The 24,160-nt window shown below is 46.8% G+C and overlaps 3 protein-coding genes and 1 pseudogene across 6 annotated transcripts in view; 2 read left to right on the forward strand and 2 right to left on the reverse strand.

The window, feature by feature from the left end:
* The window catches only part of LOC135290017 (serine/threonine-protein kinase PAK 3-like), a 40,149-nt gene extending 32,427 nt beyond the window's left edge, over positions 1-7,722 (reverse strand). Inside the window, exon 1 of one of the 4 annotated variants that reach the window (XR_010352773.1) lies at positions 6,678-7,721. Coding sequence is in view for 3 of the 4 variants with exons in the window: in XM_064403918.1 (XP_064259988.1) it covers positions 6,678-7,107 (430 nt within the window). In the remaining variant the exon portion in view is untranslated. Of the gene's footprint in view, positions 1-6,677 lie in introns of all 4 variants that reach the window. The other 3 variants (XM_064403918.1, XM_064403915.1, XM_064403916.1) reach the window with 3 other exon arrangements.
* LOC135290100 (RNA-binding protein 25-like) lies at positions 443-3,431 on the reverse strand (annotated as a pseudogene).
* A 6,054-nt stretch (positions 7,723-13,776) lies between the features above and the next one.
* LOC135291267 (centrosome-associated protein CEP250-like) lies at positions 13,777-17,142 on the forward strand. Its single transcript, XM_064405300.1, has 6 exons — positions 13,777-14,290; positions 14,486-14,655; positions 15,471-15,542; positions 15,873-15,995; positions 16,274-16,399; positions 16,975-17,142. Exons 1-6 carry the CDS (start codon positions 13,972-13,974, stop codon positions 17,140-17,142), a joined length of 978 nt encoding a protein of 325 aa, XP_064261370.1. The 5' UTR covers positions 13,777-13,971.
* A 3,072-nt stretch (positions 17,143-20,214) lies between these two features.
* Positions 20,215-23,476, forward strand: LOC135291268 (serine/threonine-protein kinase PAK 1-like). Its single transcript, XM_064405301.1, has 3 exons — positions 20,215-21,579; positions 22,407-22,524; positions 23,360-23,476. Exons 1-3 carry the CDS (start codon positions 21,536-21,538, stop codon positions 23,474-23,476), a joined length of 279 nt encoding a protein of 92 aa, XP_064261371.1. The 5' UTR covers positions 20,215-21,535.
* Positions 23,477-24,160: the final 684 nt, after the last annotated feature.

A 24,160-nucleotide genomic window follows, 5' to 3' on the forward strand; every position in this document is an offset into this window, starting at 1 on the left:
TCTCTTTCTTTTTCTTTTTCTTTTTCTATTTCTTTTTCTTTTTCTTTTTTTTATCTTTTCCGTTTTCTTTTTTCTATTTCTCTTTCTTTTTCTCTTTCTTTTTCTTTTTCTTTCTCATTCTCTTTTTTATTTCCTTCTTTTTCTCTTTCTCTTTCTTTTTCTCTTTTTATTTTCTTTATCTTTCTCTTTCTTTTACTTTTTCTCATTGTTTTTCTTTTTATATTTCTTTTTTTTCTTTTTCATTCATTCTTTCTCTATCTTTCTCTTTCTCTTTGTTTTTCTTTTTCTTTTTCTCTTTCTTTTTCTTTTTCTTTTTCTTTTTCTTTTCTCTTTTTCTTTTTCTTTTTCTTTTTCTTTTTTCTTTTTCTTTTTCTCTTTCTTTCTCTCTCTCTTTAGCTTTCTTTTTCTTATTCTTATTCTTATTCTCTTTCTTTTTTGTTTTCTCTTTCTTTCTCTCTTTCTCTTTTTTTTTCTCTTTCCCTTTGTCTTTCTTTTTCTTGTTCTTTTTCTCTTTCTCTTCCTCTTTCTTTTTCTTTTTCATTTTCTTTTCTCTTTCTCTTTCTTTTTCTTTTTCTCTTTCTCTTTCCTTTTCTTTCTCTTTCTCTTTCTTTCTCTTTCTCTTTCTCTTTCTCTTTCTCTTTCTCTTTCTCTTTCTCTTTCTTTTTTTCTTTTTCTTTTTCTCTTTCTCTTTCTTTTGCTTTTTCTCTTTCTCTTTCATTTTCTCTTTCTTTTTCTCTTTTCTTTTTCTTTTTCTTTTTCCTCTTTCTTTTTCTCTTTCTTTTTCTTTTTCTCTTTCTTTTCCTTTTTCTTTTTCATTTTCTTTTGCTTTTGCTTTTTCTCTTTCTTTGTCTTTTCCATTTTCTATTTCTATTTCTCTTTCTTTTTCTCTTTCTTTTTTTTCTTTTTCTCTTTCTCTTTCTCTTTCTCTTTCCTCTTTCTCTTTCCTTTTTTTCTCTTTCTCTTTCTCTTTCTCTTTCTCTTTCTCTTTTGATTTTCTTTATCTTTCTCTTTCTTTTAGTTTTTCTCATTGTTTTTCTTTTTCTTTTTAATTTTATTTTTTTTCTTTCTTTTTTCTTTTTCTTTTTCATCTTCTCTTTCTCTTTCTCTTTCTCTTTCTCTTTCTCTTTCTCTTTCTCTTTCTCTTTCTCTTATTCTTATTCTTATTCTCTTTTTTTTTTGATTTCTCTTTCTTATTATTTTCTCTTTCTCTTTCTTTTTCTCTTTTTCTTTTTCTCTTTCTTTTGCTTTTTCTCTCTTTCTTTTTGTCTTTCTCTTTGTATTTCTTTTGCTTTTTCTTTTTCTTTTTCCTCTTTCTTTTTCTTTTTCTTTTTTTTTTTCCTTTTTCTTTTTCTATTTATTTTGCATTTTCTTTTTCTCTTTCTCTTTCTTATTCCATTTCTTTTTCTTTTCCTCTTTCTTTTTCTTTTTGTCTTTTCCATTTTCTTTTTCTATTTATCTTTCTTTTTCTTTTTGTCTTTTCCATTTTCTTTTTCTATTTCTCTTTCTTTTTCTCTTTCTCTTTCTCTTTCTCTCTCTTTCTTTTTCTCTTTCTCTTTCTTTTCCATTTTCTTTTCTCTTTCCATTTCTCTTTCTTTTTCTTTTACTCTTTCTTTATCTCTTTCTCTTTCTTTTTCTATTTCTCTTTCTTTTTCTCTTTCTCTTTCTTTTCTCTCTCTCTTTATTTTCTTTTTCTTATTCTCTTTCTCTTTCTTTTTCTTTTTCTTTTTCTCTTCCTTTTTCTTTTTCCTTTTCTCTTTCTTTTTCTTTCTCTTTCTTTTCTCTCTCTTTCTCTATTTTCTTTTTCTTATTCTCTTTCTTTTTCTCTTTCTTTTTCTCTTTCTCTTTCCTTCTCTTTTTTTCTTTTTCTTTTGCTTTTGCTTTTGCTTTTGCTTTTGCTTTTGCTTTTGCTCTTCTCTTTCTTTTTCTTTTTCTCTTTTTATTTCTCTTTCTTTTACTTTTTCTCTTTCTTTTTCTTTTGCTTTTCCTTTTGCGTTTTCTTTTCTTTTGCTTTTTCTTTTGCTTTTGCTTTTTCTTTTCCTTTTTCTTTTGCTTTTTCTCTTTCTCTTTCTTTTTCTCTTTCTTTTTATTTTCTCTTTCTTTTTCTTTTTCTTTTTCTCTTTCTCTTTCCTTATTTCTTTCTTTTTATCTTTCCCTTTCACTTTCTTTTTCTCTTTTTTTTCTTTATCTTTCACTTTCTTTTACTTTTTCTCATTGTTTTTCTTTTTCTATATCTTTTTTTTTCTTTTTCAGTCATTCTTTCTCTTTCTCTTTATCTTTCTCTTTGTTTTTCTTTTTCTTTTTCATTTTCTTTTTCTCTTTCTCTTTCTCTTTCTTTTTCTTTTTCTCTTTCTTTTTCTTTTTCTTTTTCTTTTTCTTTTTCTTTTTCTTTTTCTTTTTCTTTTTCTTTTTCTTTTTCTATTTGTTTTTCTTTTTCTCTTTCTCTTTCTCTTTCTTTTTCTTTTTCTCTTTCTTTTTCTTTTTCTTTTTCTTTTTCTTTTTCTTTTTCTTTTTCTTTTTCTTTTTCTTTTTCTTTTTCTCTTTGTTTTTCTCTTTCTCTTTCTCTTTCTCTTTCTCTTTCTCTTTCTCTTTCTCTTTCTCTTTCTCTTTCTCTTTCTCTTTCTCTTTCTCCTTATCTTTCTCTTTCTCTTTCTCTTTCTCTTTCTCTTTCTCTTTCTCTTTCTCTTTTTCTCTTTCTTTTTCTTTTTCATTGTCTTTTCTTTCTTTTTCTTTTTCTCTTTCTCTTTCTCTTCTTTTTCTTTTTCTTTTTCTTTTTCTTTTTCTTTTTCTTTTTCTTTTTCTTTTTCTTTTTCTTTTTCTTTTTCTATTTCTATTTCTTTTTCTATTTCTTTTAATTTTTTCTCTTCTTTTTCCTTTTTTTCTTATCTATTTTCTCTTCCTTTTCCATTTCCAGTTTTCTTTTGCTGTACAATTGAAACTAGGATGATTGAACCTCCATTTTGAAGGATATTCATCACACATCCAACCATTCCACTGAAAATTTTTTGTCCTTCAGAGACAGAGCTCCAACACTGTTCAAAAAGCAAATGAGAAATGCCAGGCATGGCTGGAGGCCTAAATGGCAGGTTCCTGAAGTGGTTAGGTGTCTGAACTGCTTAGGTTTCTGAACTGCCACTTCCCTTCTGATGCAACCAAAGCTACAGCAGATGCTGATGTGCTGCAGGGACATTTTTAGGAGGGGATGGTGGAAGTAGTTCCAGCAGATTTTGGCAACGGGATTTTGTCCAATGGCACGCAGGGCATGGGACAGGTGAGAAAGACAGGGGGATCAGTCAGTATTTGCTCCTTACCATGCCAGAAGCTTCTTTCCAGTAAGGAGCTTCTCGTTCCACCATTTCAATGCCCACAATTCCAAAAGACCATATGTCCACTTTGGGGCCATATGGTTGACCTGTCGCTACTTCAGGCGCCATCCACCCAGAAGTGCTGGCCACGGAGCTCTGTCTACTCTGCTCAGGAGTGAGCTGAGCAAAGAGGCCAAAGTCACCTGTGGAGAAAACAACAAACCATCAAAGCCAGCTCCATTTAGGAAACTAAGCAAAAAAAATTCCCACTCTCAGTCTAAGAATGCACTGTGTCATCTGCTGGAAATCTGTCCCTGCTCTATTTCCTCAGGGCTTTAGCCAAGTGTTAGAAATATGTTTAGTAATTTGTGGAAATAAAAGATATATGAAATATATATGTGTAAAATAAACGGCCGGTACACATCTTCCCCAGGATGGCGAAACCACGGCAGATGGGCAGAGTGGCGTCACCACATTTACATGCAAAATACAACCTGGGCTGCACAGGAGATGGGCATTCACAGAAGCATGCACCCAGTGACGCCCAAGCGATGATGGCCCAGACGAGGTACCTGTCTGAGATGACCAAAGCCATCAACACCTTCCATCTGAATGCCAGATTCCGGGAATCGAGGAAATGTATTATTCTATTCCCAGACGAAGGTTTTGTGCAGCCCGAACCGAAGAATGAAACCAACTTGAATATGCAGAACTTAGAAGGAGACAAAGAGACTCTGCCGCGGCAAAATCGTATAAGAACTGCTACCTTGGAGCAGCCAGTGTGGACAAGGAGAATTTGGTGCTAGCGAGACCAATCTCACGTCCACCCGGCTCACCTCCCGGGGGTGGTACGCTGTCCGATTGATTGGTGGCTGTCGGGAATGTATTACGGTCGCGAAATAAATTTTATTTTTAATTTTTTTATCAAAATTGGCTATTTTTCATTTTTCATTTATAACACAAGGAAATAAGGATTTGTCCATTTCAAAAAAAAACCTCATCATTTTTTTACACTACCTCCATCAGTAGCCTTTTTATCTGAAGCTTTAGACTTGTAGCTCCCTCCCTCTTGAAAGGACACACAAGCCAATGCCACTGTTGACTGCTTGTGCTTCCTTGTCATGCCTCTGTGCACATTGCAACCATGTCACCAGCTCACAGAGGGGTCCCTGCACTGCCACCAGCACCATTTCTGGGGAGCTGGCAGTCACTCCAAGCAGCCCCACACCCACATCCCTGGAATGCTGCACCTGACCAAGAATATACTGACCCAGCTTGACAGAGCCATTGGTTCCGAGAAGGATGTTGCAGCTCTTCAGACCTCGGTGGATCATGTGGTTTGAGTGAAGAAAATCCAGTCCTCTCAGGCACTGAGAGAGAAAACAGAAACAGGAGAGCAAAACTAAGTGATGTGATTTCATCACAAAGGAAAGGAAACCGCTCTAAAAGATTCCCTTTCCCCAGGGGAATGGGGAGTAATGGCAGAAGACAGTGCCACTGAGAGGAAGAGCTTGCTGCTGCAACACTTGCAGAGCAGGACCTTTCTAAGGAAAGGCATGTCAGCTTTTGAAAGAGCAACAGCACCTGCTGTTGTAGACTGTCCCCTGCAAACCAGCCATGATGACTGCTGCTGCAGGAGATGTGCTCTCTCCAGACAAGGGTTTGCCAAGAAATAAAAAACCCCTGGGGTGTGAAGTGGATCACTTTTGGGTGGGAGTAATTAATTAATTAAAATGGGCCAGTTCAACACTATATGGCTATGAATTTGATATTCCTTCCTGGCTGCTATCAGCAAGCAACATTGTAGCTGTAAAACAGAACTTTCATTTCTTGCAAGCTCAGAAATGGACAAGTAGGAAAGAGCCAGCAACATTGTTGCTATTGCTGCAGCAGACAGGGAAAACCAGAACTGGGCAGAATCCCATCCAGTGCTGGAAAAGGGCAGGAGATGTTGTGCAGAAGCCCCCTTGCTGGCTGGAGAAAGACAAAAAGAAGAGGGCTTCTCCTCCTGGCATACCAAAAACACCTACAAGCCCCAGGATGCAAGTGAGCCACTCCAGTGTCTAAAGCACTTGGATGCACTGAGGGCAGGTTTGGCAGGGCAGCAGCCCTTGTGCTGAGCACTGTCATATGGGCATCTATGGAAATTCTTCAGTTCTCTTTCTTTAGATTTCTGAGATTGAAATTAGGAAATATCCACTCCTTTTTGTTGTTGTTGTTGTTGTTGTTGTTGTTGTTGTTGTTGAAGTCATGGGAATTATTTTCTTTGGGCGTTTCTCTCTGGATTTTCTTTTGGCCGTCCTTGCTGGCCCTCTATACTCTTCTGTGTCTAGTCAAGGTGACAGCTCGCTCCGGAATTTTTAAATAGGAGGAACATGAAATCTTCCTTTCTCACTCACCTCAGGAGCAGCTCCACTGAATACATGTTTTATGTGACCTGTACTGGGCAGGGAAAATGAATCAGATGCTGTGAGAAAAGTTCCTGGCCTGGTGAATCCCACACAAGAGGTCAATCCAAACAGAGCTTATTTTCCCTTTCACATCCCTCCAGGAGACACATTTCATTCACACAGCCACCAAGAGATCAGGACAATGTTCTTGCTTGTGCCTACACTTCAACCTCTTTAGTCAGCAAAAGAATACAAACACGATCAAGAAAATACAAATTCTTCTTTAACACTCAATATTCCTGTTCTAGTAAACACTTAAAATAGCTTCTAAAATCCTCTCCTTCAGGTGCTTTTTAAAAAAAATCAGTTGCATGCACTAATTCTCATTAACTTGCTGTAAACAGTTGCCCAGTAAAGCTTCCCCAAAATTCCTCTGAGCTTTGGCTGTTCTATTGTGAAACAGCACAGCAGCAGCTGCAGGGGTCAGGAGGAGACACTCACTGGTTTGGAGTTTGCACTTCTTTGCAAAGGGAATCACTCTTTTAGCACTAGGTAAAGGGTCAAGTTAGACAATCAAATTCTTTCATGACCAAATTTAGAAAGAAAGAAGCTTTCCCTGAATTCTGGGAACAACTGCAACTGGGAACAACAGAGTTTTTAGAAGGCCTTCCGAGAAGTTCTCCCAGTCTACAGTTTCAAAGCTGTCTTGTTTGTCCCAGCAAATTGAGGAAATGACAGACCCTGTTGCCACAGACTCTCCCAGGGAGGGAAGGGAACCCCTGCAGGTTCCCTGGCAATGCTGCCCCTGTGGCTACAGACACCCCCTTTTTAGCTGAACAAATTGACAGGAGCTTTATTAAACCAGTGGCATCCTAATGCTCTTTCTGTTTCTAAATCAGCTCAGTCACTAAGAAGGAGCAGGAAGACATACAAAAGCCAGGTTATGTTACACCCTAACCTAAGTAGAGGGGAAATCTCTACTTACGTGCCAGGTGAGTCAGAAAATAGCCGGAATAAGTCACGCCATAAACAGTAACCACTGCAGCAGCAAGCTGCTGAATCATTGTAGCACTGCCGTGCAAGTTTGCACACTGTGCTCCAACACTAGAACAAACAAGGCTCCTGTCAGTGTGCAGCTGCCCACTGACAAATGCCTCAAGGCGCAGGGTGCTCCTGCTCTGAGCAAGCCCTAGGGCTGCTCTGACACTGAGGCCTTCCGTGCACCAAGGCAACCTTCTCATGTCACCACTGTGACGTGGCAACCATGCCCTGACATCACAAAGCAAACGCTCCATGCTGGTCTGTGACTTTATGCAAAGCAATAACCAACCTTCCCCACAGCAAACACAAAATAGCCTGGGAAGTTCTCCTCTGCCACAAAGCAGCACAAATTGCCCTCCTGGGCCAAACCCCATTGTTCAAGGGATCCAAGAGCAACTCCAAGAGTGCCCCAAGCACCTACAGCCTGTAGCCCAAGTGAGCACTCAGATGGGACCCATGTAAAGGAAACCAGATCGAGAAAATGGCCCACAGCATTGCACATGTGAGAAACGACTCTCACTTTGAACATTTTAAAGGTTTATTAAACCTTAACAAAGGACTGAACAAGGAAAAATGTTCAGAACTGGCAGTCTCTGTGACTTGCAGCCACATCCTCATCTACAAAAGAGATACTCTGCCTTTGATAGCCTTAGCCCCACCAAAAGTTTGGTCAGTCAACTCTTTCTCTGCTATCCATTGCTGGAGATTACTTTCTTACATCTTGATTGGAGGTCAGGTGTTTTACACCTCGCCTCCTGGTCACAAGCCAGCCCTCCCCAAATGCCCTGACTACCAAGGTTATTACAAGGGGGAGGGGAAAGAGGACAATGGGAGGATATATTACGATAACATCACTTTATATTTTTACATCCATATAATATCTATCTCTTAATTGTGAGAGCCAACCATTACGTTACTCATCTGTAACACACAGAGCCAGGAGAGAAGCCACTGTTGGCAGAACAGCTGAAATAATTGCTAACAAATCTCCCCATATATTTGCACGTTTATCGGACATGCCCAGGGCTCCTGTGCATGTACATCTCTGCCTTTAGTCCCCTTTGGAAGCAGTCACACTGGCAGCATCTGCCCAGCAGCAGCAGCTGCTCCAAGCTGGGAATGTGACTGGAGGTGCTGATTTCCAGAGGCTTCTGTGTGCCAGGGGAAGGCAAGGCAGGAGCGGGTTGAACGGCGCTGGCGCTGCTGCTGCTCTGTGCCAGGGAGCCCCGGCTGGGCAGGGCACGGTGCCCTCTGCGCTGCGGGCTCTTCCTCCTGCCACAGCTGGGCACACCTGGGAACAAGGCAGGACAACTTGTGGGAAACCAAGGGCTCTGTGGGGCTCCTCTGCTCTGCACACACCCAGGACACCTGCAGCAAAGAGCTCTGGAGCCTAAGAAGAGAAACCAGAGGGAAACAGCTGGAAAAGGTTTCATTGGGACCTTTCTTACCTGCTAACAGAAGTTGCCAAAATGAAAGGTTACCAAGCAGGGCCTGATCCCTGCTGCCAGCTCAGGGTTAGAAAGAAAGCAATACTTTGTTTCAGTGTTGGGTGTGTAGGGAATCACTTCCTTAATACCTGCACTCCCAGCAATCTGACTTACTAGTTTGTATCCATGGAACTAAGACATATTCAATACTTTGCTGAAACTCACAGGCTAAACATTACTCCACTTTATTTGACATATTTAAACCTCTTCTCAGAATTTATTGACATCAGAGTAGGAGTGTCCTGTAGGTCCCTGGTGGTTGTTCAGGAGGAGACCCACAGGTTCAGGAGGAGACCCATGCAGAAAATAACTAAAAGACAACTGGGCTTGCAAAGCAAATTCATTCCATTAGCTGCAGTAGCAAATAATACATACCAACCCCTGGATACCAAAAATCCGCTGAGCGGGAGAAGGAGCAGGAGCGTGGTGCTCGGTAGGAGGCACAGGTAGGCAGTGCACTTCCAGGACATCCCCTGGATCAAAACGGTGTGCATCTCATCCTTCTCACCCCTCCACCCCAGACCAGGCCTTCTATCTCCTGCTCAGGAGTGGGATTTTCCCAGTTACAGCATCAGCTCACACACGGCCGGCGTGTGAGATGAGGCCACCATGGCTCACCATACTCCATGACTCCCTGCCAACAAGGGCTCCATGATGCATTGTTCCCCTTTCAAGGCTGAACTGCCCACCCACTGACCAATACATTCTTTCTCTTTCAAGGGTCAAGTTCCCCCCTTTAAACAATACACTTTTCTTCATTGTCTTGTCAACCTGCTCAAACATGGATCAAATATGGCAGGACCTCGGATCTTGGGTTTCCTACTGTCAGGATGATCCAAGTGTCCCTTTTCCCTGCCCGATGGTCAAAGGAAGAGTCGGAATTCTTTGGCTCTGATTCCCAAGATGGTTCATTATCTAGTATCTAAAATATTTTCTCTCAGATTCACAGAGGTCTGATCTGCAGGTCTGTCAAGGGCACACTGCCCTGCCCTGAGGAATTGCTATCTCTTGATACTAAAAACTACATGTACTTTATTTACAGTTATTTTCCAATACCTATCACCTATGTTAGACTGTCTACTTCTACTCTAAACCAATTCAAGAGTGCCAGCACAACCCAGAACATGGACGTTAGGAAGGAGAAAGAAGAAGGACAGGGAACACTCAAATTCCTCCATCTTGGGAATCCAAGCCCCTGTTCTAAAAATCCCAAAATTCTACTTTTCACCCTGTGACAACTACTATTATGCTACTTCAACTTCTGTGACTTGGGATTCTTCGTACAAGGTTGTTAATTTGCTCCATGGCTTAAGATCAAAATCCCAAGTGTCTTTGGCTTCCTGACAGGATCTCCGAGCCCCCTGCCAGGGCTCGAGCCATCCAGGGCACCCAGAGGGATGTCCTGGGTTCTGACACTCCAACACGACTCCTGTTCCTCACACAGTCATTTAGGAAATATCTCAATCTTCAAATTCGCCTCTGCTAGTCAAGAGACTCCTAAAAACACTTTCTTCCCATTCAATGCATTCCAGCTATCTTCTTAGCAGGACCACTGTCTTTATTCTCAAGGCTAAGATAGCCACTTGCACACATGAATCACTGCAATGGGGGAATACAGGGTTCAGCACTGCCCATTAAAGCTAAAGGAATTCACAAGACTAAGCCCTATTTGTTACACTTAACGCCTCTCCTTCCTTTTCTGGGAATCAAGCACAAGCATTTCATTAATACACCCTGCAAGTGCTCTTGCTGAGTGACACCACATTGCTGTGTCAATAAAGCAGCTGGGACTCTGTCTCTTCACGCAAGGAAGGCCAATTCTTTATTCATATAACACATTTTTATACATTTTTCACAGCTCTCGTGTTCAATTCCAACTGCCTGGTAGTTTCCTTGACACACCATTCATTGCTTAGAATGTGTTTTTGTGTGTACATGCTAAGAGTTTCTCTTTTACTCAGGTGTTTCCATTTTTCCTCTGTGGACTCTCAGGGGACATATTTCTTGTTTATTACAGATGCAAACTGTTTTCTAACCACAACAGCTTGCTGTGTTAACTGCACTCATTCTTATGATTTTTCACATGGGAAGTTAGCTAGCTGCACATAGAAGACATAACAGGCCAGCTGGTAATTGAGCAGAGCAAGGCCTGATTTTATAAGGCCTTTCTTTCCTAATACCCCTACCTGTGTGCAACACATGGTGACTTTCTTTCAGAAATTAATCAGGAAAACACAGATTGCCTACTGAAATTATTCTGCTCTTTTCCAAATCAGTTCACTACTCAAGTACAACTTCAGGCACATCCCCAATTCCCTCTCTCCCAGCAGCTCAGAGCAGCATTGCACAGTGCTTGCTGTGCTCCAGAGAGCACAAAGCAGGCTGGCCTGGTGGCCCTGAATATTTCTGCAGAACACTCTGCATTTCACACCTTTGCTGTGGCTCAGGGCAGAACTGCAGGCCTGCAGGCGCTTCCTGGCAGAGCTGTGGGAGGCACTGGCTCCTGCAGATGGGAGCTGCCAAGCTGTCAGTGCCTCAGGCTGGCCTGGCTTGCCCTGGCAGAAGTGCCATGCCTGAAGGACGCTGCCCTGTGCTCCAGCCTGCCCAGCAGCCCGGCTCCCTGCGCCGCTGCCCAGAGTGCTGCACACACTGCTGCCCTTTGCCAGGAGTCACAGGGCAGCCGGCAGAAGAGTAGGAATCCTCAGCCAGGCCACCGGCCCTGGGCTGCCCCTGGCCTTCCTCTGCTCCTGGGCAGACTCCAGACGGCCAACGCCTCCAGTCTGGGCTGTGCCCAGCACGGCTACGCTTCCCCTCGGGAGCAGCCAGCTGCCACCTGGGCTCTGAGAGCGGAGGATTCGCCCGCTGCCAGGAAGAGGCACCCAGGGCCCGGCTGCTGCCTCCTGCAGCTCCAAGGGCCTCCTTCCAGCCTGCCTCTGCCCAGGCTCAGGCTGCTCCGGGCTCTGCCAGGCCTCTGCTGGGGCTGCACCCCGGCCAAGGCCGGGCCCGCTCTCACCTCACAGGCGCTGCCAGCTCTGCTTGTTTGTGCTTTTTCCCTGCCTATTCCTTGCAGGTCCCGCGAGGAGAGGATCTTGCCAGTCAGGACTCCTGGGCCCAGGCAGGAAAGGCGGAGCGCCAGGAGAGCACGGACAGAGTGCACGGTGCCCAGGAGTTCAGGTGTGTGTTGAGCTTTCTCGCTTTCTCTGAGCAGGGCTGGGCATTGCTGGGCTTTAGGAGGCCCAGTGTCAAAGAACAAATTTGGCTTTCACATTGTTGGACTTGCTCAGCACGGACGGGGGAAGGCAGCCCAGGACAGGTCTGGCTGCTGACCAACCTAGAGCACAGCTGCCTCCTGGGACTCACTCCTTAAACCTTGACAAAAAGCATTCCAAACTAGACCAGAGTAAAAGCAAGGGAGGCTCAGGCTGGGCTTAAGGAGAGCAAAGCATTGACCTGCAAAGGCAGTCATGCAGCAGAACAAACATCTCAGAGAGCTTGTGCAGATTCCAGCCCTAGACATTACGAAGCCCCAGCTGGATAGGGCCTTGAGCAGCCTGTCCAGATGCTGACCCCAAGTGCTTGGAACTGAAGACTGGGCTAGAGGCTTCCTGGCATCTCTGCCAGCCTAACCATCCTTTGATAACTGGATTGGAAAATCGTCCCCACCTCCTCCCCAAGCTATGGCTTGCAGGCTCTTTCCTTGTTTCACTAGTGAAAGCAAGAGTAATTGTGGCAGTACTCACCTAGACTTAGCAAGCATGTCTTAGCCATAGAAGAACTTTTGCAAGTCCAGTATCCACTGTAATCAGAAAGGAGTGTAAGAGCTAGCAGGCAGGAAGCTGTTACTCAGCTGAGAGTACCTGAGCTTTCTGGAAGTGTTCTGTGGCTTCTGGAAGCTTGTTTGACTTCCTCAGTGGTGACTCCTTCACCTGCATGAAGGACGAAGAAAGATGCTGGTCTAGGGAGGGAATTGCAGCATTCTCTTGAGGTGGAAGTAGAGGGCTGTTGGAAGCCCCTGAGACTGCCTTGTGTGGGACATGGTATGCAGTCCTGGTCTTGCAAGGAGACTGTGTTGCAATTAAAGGCTTGTTTGTCTGTCTGCTTGCCGTAGATGGAAGGAGTTGGCTGCATTTGAGAGAAAGTGGCACTCCTCACTGGAGAGGGCGTCTGAAGTGGCGGCACCGACAGCGGAGGAATGGCAGCCTCAGAGGGATCTGCTGAAGGAAGCGGTTCCTCTGGCCGTGCCAAAGGTACGCTCACCTTGTTCCTAGGCAGCACTTGTGGGAGAGGGATTTGTCCTAGCAAGACCCCCCCGAATGCTGCTTCTGGCAGCAAGCTGAGACCGAGCCTGTCTTGTTGTTGTTGTTGTTCCTCTTGAAAAATGGTGCCCCTCCACTGCCAGGTTTTCCGCCGGCAGCGGCCAGCCCACAGGGGCCTGGAGAAGCTGCTGCAGGAGTTCTCCTGCCAAGGGCACACCCTGTCCCAGGTGTGCAGAGAGAAGGCGGTGCTGGCACAGGAGAACGCTGCCCTGGAAGCCCGACTGGCAGCCACGGAGCGGGACCTGCGAGGCCTTTCAGAGCAGCTGGCAGAGGCCAGGTAAAGGCAGGGAGGAGACCCTGGGCGGGACATTACTGAAGGTCTGTAGTTACAAAGGTGGTGAGCATTATGTCAGGATTTACTGCCTGCTGTGTGCTCTCCAGATGTTTGTCGGACAGAGAAGCAAAGAGATACAAGCAAAAACGGAAGGATACTGTGATGTGAATATTAATTTTCTGCCAGCTCAAGCTCTCAAAGCTTTTTTTGGGTGCCTGCTTGGGACCCCTTGCACATTCCTGTGACAAGTGCAAAGCAAGCCAACTTGGCACTGAATTCAGGACCAGGGACACTGTGCAGATGTTTGCTGAAACCAGAAGTTTCCCTCTGGTTTTGCTTTCTCCTTCAGTGCATCTGACCATCAGTCTTTGCTTGCCAAGCTGTTTGACATGGGGTTTTTGGAATTCAAGGCTCTTAGATGTGAATGTTGTGAGCAGGGCGCTGACACTTCAGGTGAAGCTGGAGGGTCACGCTGAAAATCTTGAGAGCCTGCAGAGCTGACTCCTGTGAAGGATGGTGCAGAACCTAGAACTGCTTACAAAGAGCAGCAGCAGCAGAAGGGAAAGGTCTTGTGACTTCTTGACAGTGTCTGGGGATTCTTGCTGAGCACTGATTCTTGCCCACTTGTCCAGTCACCTCTGTAACCTGTCAAGGATCTTTTTGGCTGATCCTTCTTCCTTTTTAAAGAGTGCCCAGATATTTGGCCACTGCTGGCTTAGTTAGCCAAAAATAAAGGTAGCAAGTGGTCTTGTTCATCCAATTCCAGTAATTTAATTGGCTGGATATCTGTCCCTCCTCCTAGAGAGTTCTTGTGCAGATAGAAACCTACTTCTGGTTTCCTGCTCATGCTGCTAGAAGCCAGAGATTTTGCTATATGGTTTGGTGAATTCCTTTAGTCCCTTTTACTTCGAGAGTGCCTGGCCAACAAAGTACCTATACATCCACTATGAATGGCATGAAGCATTGAGGAGTCAGCCAGGAGAGCCCTGTTCTGTCCTGCACCTGCAGAGTGACTTGGAAGTGCTGATGAGCTCAGGGCTGTGAGCAGAGGCTGGGCTTTTGTCCCTTTGCAGATACTTGGTGGGCACACCCGTGTGTGATAGGTCAGGCAACAGCAATTTCAGCTTTGGTTGCTGAGACCAAACTGAGCTGGGCTAGGTCATGAGGAAAGGCTGCCCAGTCACCTGGAGGGGCCTGCTTTGCTATGTAAAGTGGCAAAATAGTCCTGCTGTATCTGAGTTTCCATGCAAGCCATTTTGCATACTAAGGTGTAGGGATCTTAAGGCACATCTTACTGCAGAGGCTGCCCCTGTGTGCCAGGAGCAATTGCTCTTCATCTTCACGCCTTGTAGGTCAGAGAAGGAGAGCCTGCAAAGCAGCCTGCTGGAGGCTCAGCAGCACATATGGGAGCTGGAGATGGCCAGGAGCCGTGTGAAAGCCCAAGTGCGCAGGGCCAGGCAGGCCAAGGAGGCGATACTGGGTGAGAGCCTGGTGCGCTTTGTTTCTGCTGATGGCCCTGCCCAGTGCAGTGGCTGCGAAGGCAGCTCTGTGCCCAGGGCTTCTGAGCAGTGAAGCAGCTGAGGGCAGGTCCCTCCTTGGCTGAAACTGGAAGGGCTTAAGGCCAGCAGATTCCTCTGCTTGTGGAGTGTCTGATTGCCGTGTGTCATGTTTGCAGAGGATGTGAGGGGCCTTCGTCGTGAGCTGCTGGCTGTAAGAGCTCTCAGCCAGCAGCAATGTGAAGACATGGCTGAACAGCTGCGCTGGGCACAAGAGCAGTGCTGCAAGGCTCTGAGACTCTGGCACTCTGCCCAGGAAGAGGAAAAAAGGAATCTCGTGCAAGAACTGGTAAGAAACAAGAGGCACCTGAAGATTTCAGGCAGGTTTGGTGGGCTGTCTCAGCAGAAGAGCAGCCTGAGTATGTGACATGGCCGCAAGCATCTGCTGTAGGCCAGACGTTGCTGGGCCAGGCAGCAGGGGCCTTCAAGGGCTCATACTTGAAGGCCTGTGAAGAGCCAGAGGACAATGCTGGGACAGAATATGCATGCACAGGTTGAGGATGGGCATCAGCCAAGTTCCCCAGGAGGCTGGGTGGTCGCCACCCAAAGCATGGCAGCGAAGGGGCAGGATCTTGCCCACAGCCTTGTGCCATGCAGCAGGTGGCTGCTGACCTTGCTGCCAACTGCAGTCCCAGCAACTGGGTTCCTTGCTTTCTGTCCTCCCATGGTGGACAGATGTCTTTGGGCCTGAATCATATACAAGAGGCCCCGTGCTGCTGGTATTTCAGCTGGTGGCCTGCCTTGTGACTGGATCATTGAGGCGCTGGCCTCATCCTCATCCTGCAGTCCATGTGCAGCTCTTCCTTGATCAAAGGGCAGGGGGAATGTGAGCACAGAGCCTCTGAGAACAGGCAGAAATGCTGAGGAGAGAGGGGCCAGAAAACAGGCAGCCATGAGAGCAGGGAAGGAAGGTGGCATCTCCTTCCTTCCACCCGCTGACACTCCCTCTACATTTTGGGTTAGAACAGCATTGCTGGAGGGCACAAAGTCATGACTCATGTGCACTTTCCAGGTGGGGGGGTTGGTGGAGGGATGAAGCTTCCATTTCTTTCTATGGGGAGCATTGCTTGGACTTCATCAGGAAGTGTCTGTTCCCCTCATCAGGAGAGACAACTGGAAGAGCAGCATGTGGAGGCACGGAAGCAGCTGGAGGAACGGGCAAACTTCCTGGCAGAGGTACAGAGGGAGCAGGAGAAAAGGCTGCTTGAGATGAAGGGGGAAATTGCCCTCATGCAAGCTGAGGAAGAAAAGCTACTAAGCAGAGGCAGTCAAGAGGCACAGAGTGTGGAAAGAGAGTTTGTGTGCTGTTTTGGACTCCTCTGGGCTCGTTATGGGCACTGCTTCCCTGGGCACTTTCTGTCTGGGTGGCATTGTCTCTTAGGTGGCCCCTTAGAAATACGAGCATGAGAACAAAATGCTTTTGGAAAGCGAGAGCACATCAGTTTTGGTTGCCACACAAGTGGAGTGTGGGAAGTTTAAAGCCATCTTCTCTTCCTTTGTGTGCAGGTGCTGCAGGAAGAGCAGCGTCAGAAGGCTGCTGTCATCCACAAGGTGTACCAGCTGCAGAGAGAGCTGAAGCAAAGTGAGCAGCTGAGGCAGAAGTTGAATGAGCAGTGGCAGAATGGGCAGGTGAGCCTGAGTAGGCAGGCAGCAGAGGGAAGGGCAGTGATGGGGGCAGGAACTGGAGATCTGAGGAAGGGGAGGCAAGGACTACTGCAGGCCCTGGAAGCACAGAGCCTGGCAGGCTCCAGTGCTGAGCAGCAGGAAGAAGAGCTGGGATGCAAGGGTTAGAGCTGGGTAGAGAAGCAGAAAGAAGTGGCTGAATAGAAGTGCTTTAGAGACTGGAAAAGAGGAAACCTGAGTGTGATAGCAGGTGCCAGTAAGATTTCTCTTGATGGAATATCAAGGTCATGCTGCAGGCTGAGCTGCAGGAAGCTGAGAGGAAGATGAGGGCAATGGAGAAGAGGCACCAAGAGGAAATGGAAAGGATGCACAAGGTCCTGCTGCAGTGCAGGCTGGCTGAAGAAAAGCAGGTGAGTGAAAGAGCAGGAGGCACTGCAGTCCTGCAACAAGTGGTCTCTGCCCTTGTTGCCTTTCCCGTGCAGAGCAGCAGTGGATGGGGGCAATGTCTCTGACTGCTGTGCTCTGTGGGCTCCATGGCAGCTGGACAGAAGGACACTTCCTGGGCTGCTGAATCTCAGCTGCTGCCCTGGGCAGCAGGGCTAGTGCTGTGGCCAGTGGGCCAGCAATCCTGTGAATGTATTTCTGCTGGCCTCTTAGTGCTCCCTTTGTTTTTTGAGGGGCTTGTTCAGGTGAGCATGGTGACCCACACAGATTCTGAGCAAGTTCTCCCTGTCCATGGTGACTGCAGTCCTCAGAACGGGCTGAAGTGTAAAGTTGCTCTTTCCCTTTCACACTCTCCTCTACAGCTGGCTGTGACAAGCTGTAGTCTCTGACTGCTTGTGTGGGTTTGACTTGAGGAGGAAGAGTTGACAGCTCAGCCTGCAGCCTAACACCAGTGCTGTTCCTAAGGGCTTGCCTTTGAAATGCTCTGTCTGGGACATCTCTGCAAAGCACCTTTCTGACATAAACAAATTTCTTCTCCCAGGTGGATGCAGGATCTGCCATCGAAGCTGCTGGTGCAGCAGCATCCTGCCAAGAAGCCTCCTCTCCACAGCCTGAAAACCAGAGCATGAGCAGCTCGGCCCGCTCAAGCCAGGAGAGAGAGAAGCGGTTCCTGAAGCTGCTGAGTACGTCCTGGGGATTTCTTGTGTGACCGAGCAGTGTTTTATAGTGTGTGAGCCTCAGCATGGCCTGGAGCACATGTTCCTCCTGCCTTTGGTGTCAGACAGATATTGTGGATCTCTACAGAAGACAGTGTTGTGCTTGGGGGCAGCCAGGCAGCACTTTGAGGCGTTCCTTTTGCCTTTGAGGGCAGCTGGGAGTGGGTGGGCTTTGCCTGAGCTTCCCTGTGCAGTGAAGACAAGAGCAGGGATTGTTTTGCAAGCAGCAGAAGGCTGCAACCCAGCCAATGACTCTGTGAAGGTGTGTGTGCTAGTCTGGCCAAACTGATGAGAACACTTGGCTTCCTGGATTCCCTTTAGACTCCTGACCTGTCACCAGTCATTGGAGACAAAATACTTCCCAGAACTTGATTGTCTGTGGGGCTGGTTTAATGCTGGTGTTGTTTTTATGACTGTTAGTACTTCTACTGTTCCTTCTACAGTTTGGGTTTGATAAGAATTCTACATTTGGGTTAGCCTGACCTTCTGGATGAGAACATCAGTTGATAGCACAAATAAGAGAGGAAGAGGTCTTTTCAATGTGCCCTAAAAGCTAAAATGTTACATTGTTAGAACAATCCTGAGGTATCAGAGAGGAAGAGTTGTTTTCATAGTGCCCCGAAAGACGAAAACCACCACACTTTTTTTGACAATCCCTGTTTGATATTTTAGTTGTATGCTTAGGGAGATGCATCAAAGAGACACATCCATGTGGAATTTCCAGATAGAACTGCCCTGCAGGCAATTCTCAGGAGGAAGCATGCAGTCCCTCTGCTGCGTGTTCCTCCAGTAGCAGGCACTTTGTCACTGCTAATGCCCAGCTGGTAAACACTCTTGGAATACTAAGCATTGGCCTCAATCCCTGCACAGATTCCTGCACAGATTCCTGCACTCGAGGAAAGCACACCAAGGCCTTGGTGACTCTGCAGTACAGCTGAGTTGCTTCTTACAACTAGTAAGAGCTGCCAGTGCAGTGCTGTCAGAGACTAACGGGTCAGGCACAGAGCAGAGCCCAGTTTACTCAGTGTCTGCCATCAGCTGTTGGGACAAAAGGTGGATTGATTGACTCCTCCGTGGGTCTGAAGAGAAAGACAACCATGTTCTGCCTTGAGTGGGGTCAACAGCTTGTAACAGAGCTGGGTGTGCCTCTGGCTTCTTGACAGTGGCTGTCAGTGGCCGTTCGTGGGCTTTGCCAAGCTTTTTGTCATCCTGCCCTGCCACTGACAGCTGCTGTGCCTGCAGGGGCTGGAGCCTTCCTCAGCTGTGGGGTTGCAGCTGCCGCCCCGTTGCTGCAGCTTTGCCTGGGCTGGTGAGAGGATCAGCATCTCCTTTGTGCAGGTGTCTGTGTCACGGCAGCGCCTGAGGAGCGGCGCTGTCCTTGTGACCCGTCTGGGCTGTGCCCTTTGGGAAGATGGGGCACGTGGGTGCTGTTCAAGGGGCCAAGTCCAGTGCCAGTGGCTGCTGCAGCCCGGGCTGAAGACCAGCACTTGTAGTTCTTCACTAAATGAGGAACGGGCAAAGTGGTCTTCAGAACTTAGCCTGCTCCTACATGAAAAGGGTTCTAATTCTTAGAGTCATTGTTCTTGGATGTAGCATGAGCTGCTGTTCTCTGAAAATGTCAAGGCATTCTTTAGGCAAACTGCTGAGAGGAAGGGAACATCCCCTCCTCTCCTGGAATTCACTTTGCAAGATTCTTTCTGCTCTGCAAAAAAAGCAGATGTTGATAAAAGTTCATCCCAGATCCCAGGGTGCATTGAATCTTTGGAAGTATGTAACCTTGTGCTGAATCTCCCAAGAGAGTGTTTCTTCCCAAGACAATGAAGACTCCTGATTTTTCAGCCCTTCTTCCCGTTTGTAGATGATCGCCACTTGCCTTGGTGCCTCTTCTCTTCTGGTCTCTCTCTGCTCTGGTGGCTTTTCTATGGGCTTAGTTTCCCCTCAAGGCAACCCTGCAAAGGAGTGTGGCAGAATCAGACTCTGTGCAGAGCTGCCTGTCTTGCTGGGGCTGCTGTTGTTGTTGTTCTTGTTGATGTTATCGTTAGCCAAGTGACCACAAATTGCTCAGAGCCCCAGAGAGTGGAGCTGGGTTTCAGATCTCCTGCAAGCCCAATCTCTCTGTTTTGAACTTTGCTTCTTGCATTTTGTTTCTTTCAGGGTGTGTGGTGAGTGTGGAAGATCCAGAAAAGAAGTACACTGGATGGGAACATCTTGGCAGTGGGTGAGTGCAGCCACACTTATTTCTACAGAACCACGGGCAAGGAATTTTGGTGGTGCAATAGCATGTGGGAAGTCAGGCAAGCTGCAAGCATCTTCAGAGCCTGGCTCCAGATTGTCCCTGTCACAGTGCTGAGGCAGTACAAGGCATCATCAAAGATGACTGGATGCTGACAATGTCTTGGCTGCCTCAAGGAGCAGGACCTGGAAGCCCTCCTGTCCCTCCAAGATGTGGCACCAGTTTGCCTATTTTCCCAGGAGACATGGTTTTGTATGATTCAAAGTAATATGGCCACACTCATGAAGGAAGGAAAAGCTGAGAGAGCAGGTTTTGTGTGTTGTTTCCCACCAGACAGCTGTCAGATAACAGCTCTCAGTAGCATTTCTTAGTAGTATTTTTCTGGAAACAATATTCAGTGGTCAGGAAAATAAGAAAGGCTGTGTGGCATTGCCTGAGTTTGGCAGGTAGGATGAAAAGAGAGCAGTGAGAAGGCCCAGCAGCACTGTGTGTTTCATTGCCTGGAAAGGCACGTCACAGGCACATACACAAGAAGAAAAAGGCAAAGAAAACCCCCCCACATGCATAACCTACTGTGTACATTGGAGATTTCTAGCAGCCCTTTTTCTTCCTGTGGGAGCCAGCTTTTCTCTTGGACACTCTGCATGGCAGAGGGCTGCTGGGCTGCTGTGCCCTTGGCTGAAGAGTAGACAAAGCCCAGTGTTTTAGAGCCACTGCAGGCAGCACAGAGCTCCTGCCTGGGCTGCCTTTTGCTCCTCAGCACTGAACAACTTCTCTGTTCTTGCTACTGTTCTGATTCTAGGGGCTTTGGAGCTGTTTATAAGGCCTTCGACACTGCCACAGGACAAGCGGTGAGTGCCCGTGCAGATCTTGCAGCTCTTGAGTGCTTTCCCCTGTGATGTGATCTGTGGCCAGAGCTTTGGGCCGCCTGTCTTTGCTGCAGAGGCTGTTCTGCAGAAGCAGTCTGTCTAGAGGCAGGCTGCAAAATGCATTTGGGACAGACTTTGTCCTTCCTACCTACCTGAATGAATGCAAGGATGGCCGTGGTGTCTTTCAGAGGACACGCTAGCTTGGACTTACTGGATAAATGTGCATAGATTAGCTGATGGCAAGAGCCATCATTCCAGCCCAATTCCTCTTAAGCCCAGGATCAGACACAGATATTTTGTTTTCTATCACGTGATTCAGTTGGAAAATACAATGCAAGCCCTTCAGAAAGAGAGATCTTGTCTGGAGCACAGTTTTGCCTTTGAGTCCTAGGGAACCTAGTTGACATACACACACACCTACACACACAGAGACAGAGACACGTGCACAGATGAATGAGAAGAAGTTGATGAAGAGCCTTAAATAATACAAGCTTGTGTTGATCCTGTGTTCCACTAGAGAGATGCTCTCTGTTCTGACCAGGCATGGTGGTGTCTTGGAGAGTCTTGCTGCTCTTTGGGGCTAGAAGTTCCAAGTCCTGAATTCTCCTTTTTGACTCTCAGGAAATACATTCCATCTTCCTTAATAGTAAGGAATTAGAGAAGGTAGTTCCTTATCCACCTGCAGAGCTGTGCTCAGGAACTGCACTTGGAGGGAGGTCTCAGAGGTGTCCAAAAGCCCCAAGCCCTGTGCTTAGAACCTGGGGCACATCCATAGTGTACCACAGAAAGGGGTATTCATTTTTAAACCCATTCAATAATTTCAAGTCTAAAGATTGTTCTTCAAAGTTGCAAAAGCCAAACTGAAGAAGTGAGGATGTGCTGGGATTGTAACTTTACCTTGAGTCGCTTTGCAGTTCTTTTTTGACAGCATTTTCCCCATCATATTTTATGTGTTTACTCTGGCACACAATTGAATTGGCAGCCGTCTCTTCACAGGAGAAAAATTACTTTTGGCTTCCAAAGCGTGTGTAAATGATAATAGTAGTGCTAAACAAAGTCTATTTGAGAAGCCTGCGGGTGCAGAGGGTGGTGTTAGCGCTTTGTGGTTGATGGTTTAGAGTCCCTTTTTTCCGAGGTGACAAGGCATCCAGGCCCATGGGTGCCAGAGAAAGAGGCTTTGGTCATGTCTGTCCCTAAGAGCTTTTGATGTCATTGTAGGTGGCTGTAAAGGAACTTTATCTCCAGCACCAGTGCTGTGAGGGAATATTAAAAGAAATCCTGCTCATGAGAGAAAATAAGAACGCCAATATTGTCAGCTACTTAGAAAGGTAAGTAGTTCTGGTGATTTTCTGGGAATGTTCATTTCCATACTTGCAAGGCAAAGATTTAAAAGCTCTTTAGCCACTGGCAGAAAATGGATCTTTCAATGAACATCAATCCACTCCTGCACCAGGCATGGGAGGAGTTTGCATTCTGTCCCCATGAATGCTTCCTGACATAAACAGCTTGAAGATTGATCTCAGAAACCTGGCTCTCTTACTAAGCCAGCAGCCTGTATGTTCACTTGCTGCATGTGGTTTTGCTGGTTTGGGGCGTGATTTTTTCCAAGTGTTGGAGGAGAAAACATGCCAGAGATTATGTACCTTGTGCTGTTCCCACTATTTTCCATAGCCTTGCATGCCAAAAGACTAGGCTAGGAGACACATAATTTGCCAGGTCTGAAATTATTTTCCTGTTTGTGACTGTCCTTTCTGCAAGGTTTTCCAAAGGGTGTTGGCAGTGCTGCACACCCACTTGCCTTTAGTAAAAGCTGTGAAAACTGTGTCTCCTTGCTGCTGGAGGGAATGGTGCAATTTGTGTCTGAAGATGATGAAGCAGCTGCTGGGATGTGTCCACTTCCAGATTGATCTTTTTCCTCACTAAACCTCCTTTTTCCCCTGCTTGCCACCTAAGCTGTCTCCTTTTCCATGGATGTGCCTTCTTCCTTTAGGTGGCACAGATGGCAGGCACTGGCTAGCCTAGGTGGAGTGTGTCTTCATTTGATTCTATCTTCATTTACCAGTGACCTGGAAACAAAACTCCGCTGTAGTCTTTTCTTCCCCACAGCAATTTAGCTGTGCACGTTCAGCTCCACGCTGTTGCTTTCCTCTTGCAGCTACCTTGTGGATGAGGCTGTCCTGCTGGTGTTGGAATATAGGGATGGAGGCTCCTTAGCTGATGTGGTCACCGTGAGAAGGATGGCTGTAGGACACATAGCAACAGTGTGTCGGGAGGTAAGGGGTCCTGCTTGTGCTTGGGATGGCTTGGACAAGGCTCATCCTTTGAAAGCACTGCAAAGTGAGTGATTCCATGTTCAGAGCTTTCTTTCTGTGTTGCTCTTCTGCTTCAGAGAAGAAAGAGCATCTGGACTGAACTGCCTGCCAGTGTCCCTGCCCTTCCTGTACTCTGTTCTTCACTCTTATCCACCATTATTGAACTCTCTGTCTCTTTTTCCTTTTTATTTTCTGTTCTGCACTTTGCCTCCCCAAGCCTTTGCCCAGAGCCTTTCTGCACTGCCTTCTTTGCCTGTAAGTGCAAAGGTGCTGCTGTGAGAGTTTTAAACCAGAGGCCAAGCCAAAGAGAGACTCATCTGTCACAGGTCTCCACTCCAAAGGATGGCATGGCACCCAGCATGGTGCTAGCTGCTGCAAACTGACAAAAAGAGCTACTTCCAAGTCTGCTGTTGAGGCAGCCATAGAACCCTTGTCCTCCAGTCTTCCACCCGACAGTGATCCCCTTGGTATCCAAGGCAGGGACGTTTTCCTCTTTTGGCAAACCATTGTTTGTCGTCCGGACGGGGAGAGCGCATCCGCTGCAGCAGCGCTCATTCTGACTGGCTTTGCAGAGGACAGTCTGGAGCAACGACTGACTGATGCTTCCCCCTCCAAAGCTAATATGCCTTCCCTTGGAAAGATCCTGCTCTCCTAGTGCTGCAGCAGCAAGCTCTTCCTCCTGCCAGCACTCACTGCTCCTTGGAGATCTGTGAATCTTCAGGAGCAGCCTCCTTTTGCATGTGATGAAATCAGATCAGGGTAACTCTTGGCCTCCTCTTTCTTTTTCCCCTGGCAGTGCCTGCAAGGCCTGGCTTTCCTTCATGCCAAGCAGGTGATCCACAGAGACATCAAAAGCGATAACATCCTTCTGGGCCGGGACGGCTCTGTCAAGCTGGGTGGGTATTCCTGCTGAGGCGCAGCGCTGCGGGGAGGCGGTGTGGGGCTGCTTTGGAGAGGCTGCCGGGTGCCAGCAGTGGCTGCTGAGAGTGCAGGGAGCGCTGCGCAAGCCCAGGCCGCAGCTGGAAGGTGCTGAGTGGTCTAGAGAGCAACCAGGTATCCAGAGGAACTTTGGTTTGTGGGTGTTCCTTCCAAAGGGAGAGAGTTACAGTGTAAACGTTCAGGGCAATGAGGAAAAGCCAAGGTTTTGTGGGAATCCTGGGTGGGTTGTTACCTGTACAATTGCCCATGTCCTTGGCTGCAGCCCTGAGGAAGGAGAGCCCAGCTGCTTTTCCAGCTGGATTCAGCACTGCGTTCTGGGACTGAGAGTGAGAAGCCCTTTTCCTTGGTTTCCTACTTGAAGCAGTGTTTGTTTTCCTCCTCAGCTGATTTTGGCCTCTGTGCTGTGCTCAGCTCTGAGCACAGGAAACGGAGGTCAATGGTCAGGACCACTTACTGGATGGCATCCGAGGTGGTGAGAAGAGAGCCTTACGGCCCCAAAGTGGACACCTGGTCCCTTGGCATTGTGGGAATAGAAATGGCCACAGGAGAGGCTCCTTATATGCAGGAGACCAGTGTCAAGGTAAGGTGCAAATGTGCTCAGATAGCCGTGTCCTTCTGCTCTCAGTCCATTAGAGAAAATCCCATTCCCACAGCTTGA

This window comes from Passer domesticus, chromosome Z (genome assembly GCF_036417665.1).
Source record: "Passer domesticus isolate bPasDom1 chromosome Z, bPasDom1.hap1, whole genome shotgun sequence".
In the NCBI taxonomy this organism is placed as follows: Eukaryota; Metazoa; Chordata; class Aves; order Passeriformes; family Passeridae; genus Passer; species Passer domesticus.